Source organism: Lepidothrix coronata, unplaced genomic scaffold, assembly GCF_001604755.1.
Source record: "Lepidothrix coronata isolate B3197 unplaced genomic scaffold, Lepidothrix_coronata-1.0 Scaffold176, whole genome shotgun sequence".
Classification (NCBI taxonomy): domain Eukaryota; kingdom Metazoa; phylum Chordata; class Aves; order Passeriformes; family Pipridae; genus Lepidothrix; species Lepidothrix coronata.
In genome coordinates, this window is record NW_016690356.1 from 1,920,612 (window position 1) to 1,932,377 (window position 11,766).

General features: G+C 53.0%; 1 protein-coding gene across 2 annotated transcripts in view; it reads left to right on the forward strand.

The window, feature by feature from the left end:
* PCSK6 (proprotein convertase subtilisin/kexin type 6) overlaps positions 1 to 11,766 on the forward strand; it is a 52,420-nt gene that overhangs the window by 17,916 nt on the left and 22,738 nt on the right. For both annotated transcript variants that reach the window (XM_017830260.1, XM_017830261.1), the window contains 4 exons: positions 5,233 to 5,337; positions 9,912 to 10,022; positions 10,644 to 10,787; positions 11,365 to 11,441. In XM_017830260.1, coding sequence (XP_017685749.1) covers positions 5,326 to 5,337; positions 9,912 to 10,022; positions 10,644 to 10,787; positions 11,365 to 11,441 — 344 coding nt within the window. In that variant the 5' untranslated portion in view covers positions 5,233 to 5,325. The remainder of the gene's footprint in view (positions 1 to 5,232; positions 5,338 to 9,911; positions 10,023 to 10,643; positions 10,788 to 11,364; positions 11,442 to 11,766) is intronic.

Genomic DNA, 11,766 nt, shown 5'->3' on the forward strand with positions numbered 1-11,766 from the left:
TGCCGCTGGCGCTGCCCGGGCGCGGGGCCGCCGCCGAGCCCGCCCGCACCGTCTACACCAACCACTGGGCCGTGCGGGTGCGGGGGGGCCCCGCCGAGGCCGCCCGCCTCGCTGCCGCCTACGGGTACATCAGCCTGGGGCAGGTAAGGGACGGCGAGGGGCAGCGGGGGGCTCCGGGCAGCGGGCAGGTGCGGGGGCACCGGGAGCGGGATGCGGGGGGGTCGCACTGGGGGCTGGCGGGAGGGATCGGGGAGCTGCCGGGGGTTTGCGGGGAGCCTGGGACCGGGGAGCTGCCCGGGGTCTCACACCGCGAGTCCCGGGACCGGGAAAGCACTGGGAGGACCAGGAGCAGAGAGTAGCCGGGGGTTCCGGGAAGCTACCGGGGGTCTCGGCACCAGGGAGGCGGCGGCGTCCCGGAAAGCTGCCGGGGGTTCCGGGACCGGGAGCCTGCGGCAGATGCTGGGAGCTGCTGGGGCTCTCGGTGCCGGGGAGCTGCCCGCGGTCTCGCACTCTGGGTCTCGGCACCGGGAAGCTGCCGAGGGTCCCGGGACCGGAGAGGCGGAGGGGGTCCCGCGGAGCTGCCGGCACTCCCGGGACCGGAGCGATGTCGGGAGATGGATCCTGGGCTCTCCTCGCTGCCGGGGCTCCCGCTGAGCTGCGTGGTCTCCCGGGACCGAGGCGGTACCGGGCGTCCCAGGACCGGGAGATGAGCCCCGGCAGACCCCCGGAGCGGTCGGGATGAGGATGAGGACGATGCGGAGACGCTGGTGGAGCGCTTTGGCCTGGGGGCAGCCCCAGCCCCGCTCCCCCCCGGCTGAGTGCCCCTCCTCGAGGTGCCCTCGCCCCGCACCGCCGGGGGGGTTGCACAAGTTCCTCCCACCCCGGAAAGTTGCATTTATGGGTTTAACAAACTTTGGACTCTCTGGCCTGGGTTTATCTGAGATTTTGGGAACACGGAGAACTTTTGCTTTCAAGCCCACTCAGCACACGGGTGGCTTAAAGGCGACTTTCAGCACAGCAGCTCGTTTTCCTCTCTATTACTTCATCCTCTGCAATCCCAGATGTGGGCTGGTGTCCTCGGAGTTTCCTCCAGAGTTTATTGCCATGGTGCTTTTTTGGCTGGGAGGCACTTCAGGTTGTCCTCCTGCCCAAGGTGTCTCCTGGACTCCAAATTATAACCTTGCTTTATATCGCAACCCTGCTTTTAACCATAATTAAAGTCACAGGGTGCTGCGTAAACAATCTTTTTTTGGGGGAAGGCTGGACTGGGGATCTTGTCTCCTGTCCCTGTGTCCGTGACCTCCCATGGGGGATAACCCCTCATGTCCCACCCTCGGTGTCCTACCTGCTGCAGTCGGCTCTAGTCCCACCAAGGAGAAAATCTCTTGTATTATTCAAACGCTTCTGTCACAGGGCTGGGCAAAGATGGTTGTGCAACCCAAAGGGCTTTTCAGTGTTTATCCCTCTTCAGCCAGAGAATATCTTGATTGAACTTCCCACTCTCCTGATTTGCATCAGCCTAACGTCAGCTCCTGGTTTGGGGTTTTGCTGTGTCCCTTCCCTGCTGGAGCATCTGTCGCTTCTCCCTCCTTCCCCAGCATCCCGGTTTTCTGAGCTCATCCTTGTGACGCTGGAGGCATTTGGCCTACGGGCACAATGTGTCTCCACTGGAGCATCCATCCCTCCCCTCTGAGCCCTTTCCCGGGGCAGCCCCATGCAGGCTGGAGAGCAGGGGAAATATTTCTGTGCTTGCATCAGGTTGTTCCTGGCTCCCGCCTTTCCTGTGGATACTGGGAGCTCATGCACTGCTGGGGCTTCCCCAGCTGCTCTCAACGCCTTGCCTGCAGCCCTCTGGCTTCTCAAGCCCCTTTGGCTTTTCCCATTGGATCATCTCAAGGGCCAAACCTCAAAGAACCACTTTCCCTGCGCTCATACACTTGTGTGTGACATTTGCAGTGTTGTGCTTGGGGTTTGTGTTGTGGGGGCCTGGGTGTCCCCAGCTTCTCCTGCTGCGTCATCTGCTTGTGGAGCTGCTGGGGATGACACAGTCCCCAGTGAGACAGACCCTCCTGGGAGGCCTGATCCTGCACAAAACCTGCTGGAAAACTCTGCCAAGGGTGTATCACCGTCCCCTGGGGAGATGTTTGGGTGGAGTCCAGTGTGGTGGGGGAGGAGGATGGTCACTGGAGAGGTGATGGTCACTGGAAGGCCCAACTAGGTGCAAGGAGGCTCAGCCCTGTAATGGTGACTGGTGAACTCTTTTCCTCTGAGATGCAGTTCTGGGGACTCCTGACATGATACCGCCTGGGAAAGGCATTGCTGGGGTTGGCACACACAGGTTTGAGCTGTTCCTGTGCCCAAACCACGAACCGAGACACTTCAAACCCTTCTGGGTCATGACAGAGTGACATTTCCCCTGGGGAATCACTTGCGTCAACTTCTATTTGAGTGAAGCAAACAACTCAACAAAAGAAGCAGCTCTTACAGCCCCGAACGCCTGCTCATTCCTCCCCGCCGGGCTTTGTTGGCGGCTGTGCCGGGCGAGCCGGGACAGGCCTGGCCGAGGGCGCTGTGAGGGCTGAGTGTGGCCGGGGCCCTGGGCAGCCACTGCCCGGGGGTGGCGATGAGCCTGTTCCCATCCTGGGTGCAGGGTTTATGCGGATTTTTCCTCGTGTGGTGTCCAACGCTAAGTTTTAGGAGAGCTGGCACAGTCCTCAGCAGTCCCACCTGCAGTGCAGGAGGTGGATGGGATTCGATCTGGGCTGGACTTGGAGCTTTCCTGGATTCCTGTTGTCTGGGAGATGCTGGAACTTGCAGCTCTGGGCTTGATCTTTACTGGGCTGAATACGTCCGTGACCATCTGAGAATTCCTGAAGTTCAGCGGCTTGAGCCCTTGTCCATGATGGGAATGGGTGGTGTCCCCAGGAGGGGAGTGCTTGCAGCCTTCCTAACTGAAAACATCCTCCTGGAAGACACCAGTGCAGCTGCACTTCACAGAGATGGGATGGTTTGGGAAAGCTGCTGGAGGGCTTGCACTGCAGAGCCCTCACTGAGCTGACTCACCATGTGGAGAACAAATACTTTTCCATTTAAAAAAATGGCATTTTTAAATTCTTCTCCTTAGAATACCTTGGGTGGAATGGGGCCTCTGGAGGCCACTGGGACCAACCTCTGCTCAGTCTTTCAAGTTAGACCTAGCACAAGAAGGTTTTTCTTATTTTTTCCCTCTGTAAATCCCAGGAGGATAAAGAACCTGGGGCACAGGGTGCTTTCCCTGCTGCTCTGGCCATGTATCCCCAGAGCCTGTGATGGGGTCATTGCCCTCCCTGTCCTCTTGCTGATTTGCATCACATGGTAATTTTGTGTTTATTTGCAAAAAGGAAGGAAGAAATCTTTCGCTTAGGAAGGAATTGTTTACTCTGGGCATGGTGAGGCCCTGGCACAGGTTGCCCAGAGAAGCTGTGGCTGCCCCATCTCTGGAAGTGTCCAGGGCCAGGTTGGAGATGATCTTTAAGGTCTCTTCCAACCCAAGCCATTCCAGGATTCTATGGAAAGCCCTGTGCTTTCATTTCCAGGCAAAGTGAGCAAGAGACAAGGTGGCCTTGCTCAAGGTTTCCCCAAAACATGGAGAAGCTGAAGCATTCTCCTTCCCTTTCCTAAGTATGAGTGGGTTTGATGAATGGGTTTTAAAAGGCGAAAGCAGATTGTGATGAGCAGCTGCTTTATGGGGATGTTAAAGAAAGTGCCCAGCTCTGCTGTAATGCAAATAATACAAGGGGAGGGGGGAAGGGGGAACAGGGAGCGTTTAAATAAACTCAAGTGGAAATAAATTACAAAAATCACACCAACAGCAGTAAAGTTGGTGAAATGACAATCTGGCATAAAAGGCAGAGCAAGACTAATTAAATATTTAATGCCTGTAAGAGGCACTGGCACATCCCAAGGTATCAAGTGTGATAAAGATGTAAGTAGTTGTCATCTGCTTTAGCGTCTGATCCGGACAAACCTGTTTGCTTGCCCCTGCCCTGTTGCAGCCAGTCCTGGTCTGGCCTCAGGAATGTCACCCTGGCCCCTGGGTCACACATGGCCTTAAAGATGTCACCTCAGCTTCTGGGCCACAGATGTCTTCTTGTAGCGTGGCTCTTCCTGGTCCTGCGAGCCAGACACAAGGAATGTCACTGGATCCCAGCATCCAGCTCCTGACATGGGATGTGGTTTGAGATTTTTTTGTGTGTTTTTTTTTTTTTTTTTTTTTAAAAAAAAAGAAGAAAACCAACCTCAGGCAAAAGGGAATTTATAGCAGTGTCCCGATTTGTACCCAAATTGTGTGATCTGGGAGCTGCATACCAGTGAGTGCAGCTTTTGGGTCATTCCCATCCCTCTGGCTGTGAATCCCCATGGGATGTTTCACATGAGGTGCCTGCCTGAGATCCTTGACTCATTGCATAGCCCCAGGACTTTATCTGTGCTTTTGGGATGAAAAAAGAGGAGTTGTGGTGTCTCCAGATGCCAGGATGAGAGGGCTGGAGGCAGCACAGCCACCCCGGGGCTTGGCAGGGTGGTATGGCTGGCACTGTGTTTTCCTGCAACTGCTGCTGTCCCTGACTCCAGACTGAGCACATTTATATCCCACACTTCCCAGGAGCATCCCAGGGCTATCAGGGATCCCATCACCTCTCCTTATGGGCTGTTCCTGCTGCCAGGGCGAAGCCGGAGCGTCGGGTGGGGAAGGCAGGAGGATGAGGCACAGCTCCCCTGGCTCCGCCACAGCTGCTGAGCTCATTTTTAGCTCATTATTTCTGCTTGGGAGCTGATGAAAGGCAGTTTGCAAAGATGCATTTAATGGGTGAAAATTCATAAAAATGTTTTCCGGGCTCTGTTGTGCCGGTGCAGCGTCCGACCACCAACGCTGTTTGCCGCAGCGGTGGCACCGGGGTCCGTGCCAGCATCCTGAATGCCCCCTGCACCCCAGGAGCTCTGTGTGAGTGAGGGACTTGGGGTTCAGAGCACAGTGGCACCGGGGTTTGTGCCAGCATCCTGAATACTACCCTGAACCCCAGGAGCTCTGTGTGAGTGAAGGATTTGGGGTGCAAGGCATGGCTGCACTGATGCACAGAGGGATGCTGCCAGTACCAAAATGGGGGGCAACCATGGGAAAACACACTTTAAAAAAAAAACCAAAACAAAACACAAACCCAAACAAACTCTTTTTTTTTTTTTTTTTTTTTTCAGATTGGAAGCTTAGAAAACTACTACCACTTTCACCACAGCAGGACGTTTAAGCGCTCGACGCTGAGCAGCCGGGGACCGCACAACTTCCTCCGCATGGACCCCAAGGTACGGGGCTGGGCAGCCCGGGGTCCCCTGGCCTCTGTGGGGATGGGGGTGCCTACTTCCCCCTGGAGGAGCCTGTTGACTTGGTATGGGTCAAGTGTGAGCCGAAGCATCTTGGGATGACATGTTATCCCTGAACCACGGCCCTGCGCATGCACGGGGTGACTCATTGGACATGGGGACGGAGAGCAGTGAAAAATACTTAAAAGTGACTAAACACTAACATCTGCCTGAAAGCCAGGGAGAAGAAAAGGGGGAAAAAGCTTTCCAGGATAGAAAGGCTGTTGCATGCTCAGGGTGTTGATCCAGTTGCCACAACACTTGCTGCCTCAATGGTTGCTATGTGTGAAATCCTTGGCAATAGCTCTGCATTGCTTTTTCCTAGAGCAAGCATCCAAAGGGATTTTCAGTGCAGCTGAATTGACAAAAGTAATGGGGAAGGGGGGGAAGAATGCAAGGAGGGACCTGGATGAGCTGGGCTTGGGGTGGTGAGGAATGGCTGGGGCTCTGCCTTGGCTCTTCTCCTCCCCCAGCTCACCCAAGCCCTGTGAGATGGGACTTCTGCAGAGCAGGGAAGGGTTAATGGTGGCGAGGGTCTTCTTTCTTTTGGAGAGGGGAACATAAACACAGAAAAGCCATTTTGGTGAAGGTACTCATGCTCTAGCAAGCTGCTGGTGCTCGAACCAATGCCTGGGGATGCTCCCAGCCACCCTTGGGATGCTCTTTCCTGAGGCATCTCCAACCCACTCCGCACCACATGTCCCATCCACATCTCCCCAGGTGCTCAGAGCAGCCCTGCCCTTCCCAGCCAGCCAGCTTTCTGGGGAAATTTGCTGTTAAATATTTGGACAAGGTCTGTTGCACAGTTCTGAGGAGGTGCACGCGTGGCTGCGCTGCTGGCGGGGAAACCTCAGCGAGGGGAGCTGGTGCCCTGGAAGTGTGCTGGGCTTTAATTAAAGCTGTTTGCCCTCGGGGAGGTGCACAGGCATCCCAGCAAACCAAGGATTCGGCTCTGCATGTGAAATACCTCCATTTAAATGAGTCTGGTTATAATGCAAACTAAATCAATTGGCTTTTAGTCTTATTAACATTTACCTTACCTTACTCTATGGGCTGCAAGCTGGATCAATTACCTCCTGTTCTCTTAATCCTTCCTTATCAGTTCAAGACCTGTTGGCATGTCTTGTCTCTCCCCCTTTCCCATGTACATTTGCAAATCCTCTTGGAGATGCATTTGGATGGCACCAGCTTAGCATGCATGCAGGAAAACCTCACCTTGAGGCATGAGGACAGGAGCTGGAATAGGGAAGATGGAAACAGATCTTGCAGAAATCCCGAAGAACCAGCCCATCCAGTTGTTTGCAGATGTTGGGTGGTTCCTGCCTTCCTGGGGCTATTGTTTCCAGAGCTGTTATTTATGTTTGCTGTGGGGGTCGGTGGCACAAGGACCCACAGCCAGAGGAGGAGTCTGGGAGAGGGGAAACCCAGCACACACAGAGCAGCACCTGGCAACCTGGTCCTTGTGGGGCCACGCTGCTGCACAGCTCCCCTCTTGTCCCAAGAGACCCTGCAGCTGCTTAGTTTGGGGCTGATATGAGCCAAGTGATGTGGCAGGTCATGGAAAGGGAGGAGAAACATGGCAAATCCAGCAATTTTGGGGGCAGGTCGTAGCAGTGAGAGTAAGAAGTGTGGAGGGACAGTGGGATGCAGAGTTGGGTCACACCATGCTGTGCCACCCCTCTTAGGGCTCCACTTGCAGCTCTTGTTGCCCTAGACTTTCCTGGCTCTCTGGGGTGCTCCTGCTGTTACGTGCAGGGCTTGAACCTCCAGCTCACTGCTTCAATCTCTTTAATCCAGATCAGAGGATGCCATGGCCTCAGTCCCTGTCCCTCTGGCCACGCACCATGGCAAAATCAACTTCACCTTAATTATCTGTGCCATGCCATGGCAAACATATGCTGGAACCAACTTGCTTATCCTGGATCTCTGCTTTAACTCACGCACATCCACTGGTATAAGTCAAGCAATCGCTTTTTTGGAGCTGCAAAGGGAGTTGCACCCTCACCCTTGCTGGTGGAGCCACCCAGGCTGGCTGGGTTGGGGCATCACCTGCTGAAAATCTCAAAGTGAGGGGGAACATATAAAACTGCTGCTCTGTTTGCAGGAAGGTCGAAGGGTTCAGCTCAGTGATACCTGAGCTGCCTCATGGGGTCCTTTGGTGCCTCTCACAGTTACCTCCTTACTGCTAATTGTACCTCAAGGTGTTCCAAGAGAGCTGGAGAGGGACTTTGGACAAGGGCCTGGATTGACAGGACAAGGGGGAATGGCTTCCCACTGCCAGAGGGCAGGGTTAGATAGGATATTGTGGAGGAATTCTTCCCCATCAGAGTGGTGAGGCCCTGGCACAGGTTGCCCAGAGAAGCTGTGGCTGCCCCATCCCTGGAAGTGTCCAGGGCCAGGTTGGACAGGGCTTGAAGCAATTTCGTCTAGTGGAAGGTGTCCTTGCCCATGGCAGGGGATTGAAATGAGAAGAGCTTTAAGGTTCCCTCCCGACCCAAAGTGGTCTACGATTCTGTGATAATTAGGGTTTGCAGAGGTAGAACAGGGACCTCTGGGTCTCAGGACTGTAATACCTTGGGCTAGTGGTAAAAAGACTTTCAGTTTTTTAAATTTCCAAGAAGCTTTTCCCTCACCCTGGATTAACAATAGATGTTGATCCGAGTTTCACAAGCCACAGGAGCTGTTGCAGGGATGCCCCAGGCTCCTTCCTGCTTGCCTGTTTTCCCATGCCAGCCACATTGATTTATCAACTCCCCCTTGAAATCAATGCCCTTAAACTGCTGATTTCTCCATGTCCACACACACTGACTCCAGGCTGGCAGCACTGGGGCTGATCTGGAGCATGTTTGAGATGAAGACATCCCCACAAGGCATCACAGCTCCTGGCAAAAACTCCGCAAAATCCCGTATCTTCCCATCATTCCTGCATCCAGCAAAGCTGCAGGGAAAGGCAGTAGCTGTGGCTTGGACAATGAGACCCATGGTAATGCTGCCAGGGAGTGGTGCTTTAAGGAAAAAACCCATAACCTCTATTTAATGTATTTTTATTTTTTTTTTAACTAGACCATGAAGTGGTATTTTTGCTTCCAGTGCTTAAATCCATCACAGTACAAGCAAAGCAGTGCTCTGTCGTCAGCCAAGGCAGCGTGGAAACTCATTTTTCTATGATATATATTTTTTTTTTCCTTTCAACAGTGTTTTTTTCTTTAAAATATATATGTGTTTAAAACCCAAGCTGTAGGCTGGAAGCTGTCGGGTTTCTGACACGCAGAGCTCCCAGTCCACCTCCGTCCTAGGTACAAAGCTATAAACTGTGCAAGAACTCTGTTCAGCTGACAGTTATACATAAATGAGCCCAACAAAAGTTGTGTTTTGGATTTTGATTCTTTTTGTTACCAACCCTTAGTCACAACAATAGAGACATCCCCATGAGCAGCTCCCAGAAGACCCAGAGCCGTCAGGAAGAAAGTGCCCAGCGAGGAGGGATGTGCCACAGAGCCCTCCCAGCTCATCAGCTGGTGCCTCTCTGTTCTCTCCCCAATGTGGACACCTCTAAAGATTTGGTCTATAAATTATTTCGATAATCTCTTTTCACTAAACTTGGGCTTTACCTTCATGCTGAAGGCAGGAAAGCCCTTTTTTTGTGGGGAATAAAAGGTTTGGGGGGGTTAATGCATGCCAGGTATGGGATGTGACTGCTCCCAGATCAGCACCGTAGGCAGCTCCCACCACAGCAAACACCAGCATTTCCCAATCCTGGCCTTCTCCGGATCATTTCTTGTTTGATCTCTTTGCATGTCATGCCCTGCTGAAAAGCAAACAAATGTCAGAGTGATCGGCTCCAAGGCCACCTCGCCCTTAGCCAGTGCCAAAAACACTTCTCTGGAGCTGGCCATGCCCCCCAGATCTGCCGTGGCTGTGTATGGCCATCACACATTTTTGGGAAACGCGTGTTGTCCTTGGGTTAATCCCCCAATTTTATTATTTCATCAGGAGGAACGAGCTTCAAGGATGAGCAGCCCTGGAGCCAGGTGGCAAAGTCTCAAGGCTGAGCTGCTGCCTCCCAGCCGGAAGGATCAGCCCAAAGACTAAGCCAAGCACCCGAGCCTTCTCCAAAACTTTGACTAAACACTGAAATATGTTGTCTGTCTCCAGCAGGACTCCAGCATGTGCTTCTGTGCTTTGTTAAGCCAGGGGGTTTAGGCTGCACTCAGAGGCAATGTTATTTATGCTCGAGGGTTTTGCTGCACCAGGAGAGGAATCTGGTCCCTGGCTCAGAGACCGCAAAGAGCTGAGCTCACTCTGTCTGTCTGTCCATCCATTCTTTTCCTTCCAAATGGACCTGCTATCTCCACAGCAGCTCTGGCCAAGGAGATGAGGGTTTGCCAGAGCATAGGGTGATGCTGGGACGGGTCCAGGCTGTGGCTGGCGTCACTTCTGCATCCCATATCCCGTTTCAATGGGCAATTCCGGGCTCTGTGCCCAAGGCTGATGCTGACCCATGTCTCTGCTTGCAGGTGGACTGGCTGCAGCAGCAGGAGGTGAAGCGGAGGGTGAAGAGGCAGGTCCGAGGGGAGCCACACGCTCTGCCCTTCAACGACCCGGTGTGGCCCAACATGTGGTACCTGGTGGGTATTTCCCCGCTAGGACTCCTCTGCCTTATGGGGGGCTCCTGTATTTTTAAGCAAATGCGTCATCAATCTTTGTTCAGCCCAGCCAGTCATGACATACCTTGATATCAGCAAATGTGCTTGGCAGGAGGATTTTAAAATTGTGGACTAATGCACATGAGAGTCCAGTTTGAAGTGTTGCACCCTCATTAGCAGCCCCTCATCATGGGCTGTGCAGCAAAGGCTTGGGAGCAGCACCACTGCATTTTACCCATCCCAGAGCTGCAGCCATCTATTTGTAATATCATTTTTCTCCTGCCTGCGTCATCGATCTGTGTTTGACAAGGAAATTCATTGAAAATTAAGGGTGGAAAGGAAATGAGCTCTTCAAAACCCAAGAGCCCACAGTATTTGAAATGGAAGAGGAAAAGAATAATAGGGAGATAGCATTGCCTGGATTAACTGCTGCTGGATGAGTTTGATCTGTGGAGTAAAGTTATAACAAATCTACGAGTTATATGGCAGGGGGTGGGTTGTAAATATATTTTCTGGTTGATTAAATGGGCTCCCAGCCTGGCTGTTTGCTTAGATGGGCTGGAATGGGGTTGCAGCATTTTGCAGCTGTGTTTGTCTCTGTAGCACTGCGGCGATAAAAACAGTCGGTGCAGGTCGGAGATGAACATCTTGTCAGCCTGGCAGAGGGGCTACACGGGCAAGAACGTGGTGGTCACCATCCTGGATGACGGCATAGAGAGGAACCACCCCGACCTCCTGCAGAACTACGTGAGCTGGGGGATGGACGGGCGGGGGTGAACGGGCTGTGGCTGATCCTCGCCACAAGTTGATTTATGGAGAATTTCAATGTATAAACACAGCTGAAGTCTGTGCATTGGCATATTTAGAGGAAAAGTTTTTTGGTTTTGTTTTTTTTTTTTTTTTTGAGAAAGCTTGAGATGTTTTTAAGAAGGAAATGAGGTTTTTAGATAAGAAGGTTTGGGGGAAACTCCCTTTGCAGCTGCCTGGGAAGCAGCCGCCTCCCTCTGCTCACCAGGGCAGAGCCAAAAACCTGCATGAACGCACTCAGCCCCAGCTCAAAAACCAAATGGCCACAGTGGAGAGAAGGGGGGTGTTGGACCCAGCAAGATTTGGGGTTCAGAGGAGCAGTTCCTGAGGTAACAGGATGTTTCCCCTGGGAAACATGCAGTACTGCAGCCTAAAACTATTTATCCTGAGGAAACAGTCAGAAACTAAGGGGAAAATGTCGTTTCCTGCCCTGCTTGGCTCTGTTGGCCACCACTCCAGCTGCTGGCCACCACAACCACCTGGTAAGTTGAATCTAATGATGGCAACATATTTTCAGGATCCTCTTGCGAGCTACGACGTCAATGGGAACGACCACGACCCGACTCCGCGCTACGATGCCAGCAATGAGAATAAGTACGTGATGCTAATTGCCATGGGGCTGGGGTCTGTGGGGTCCTGGGAGGCTGGGTGTCCCCACTGGGATGTCTTCCAGGTCTGTGGCCTTTCCTCATCCCCAGTGCTGCAAAGGAGGCTGCATTATGGGCTTTGCACAGTCATTGTGTTTAATGCAAGTCCAGCCAATTGCTAGTGGACCCTTGGGCCATCAAACTACAGCACTGTTGGGGGTTCCTTGCCCTGGCTGGGGATTAAGCCACATGAAGTCAGGATGGGTGGCTGAGATGGCAAGCCTTGGACACACATTTTGGGCTTCAAATAAATAAAAAATAAAAGTGGGATG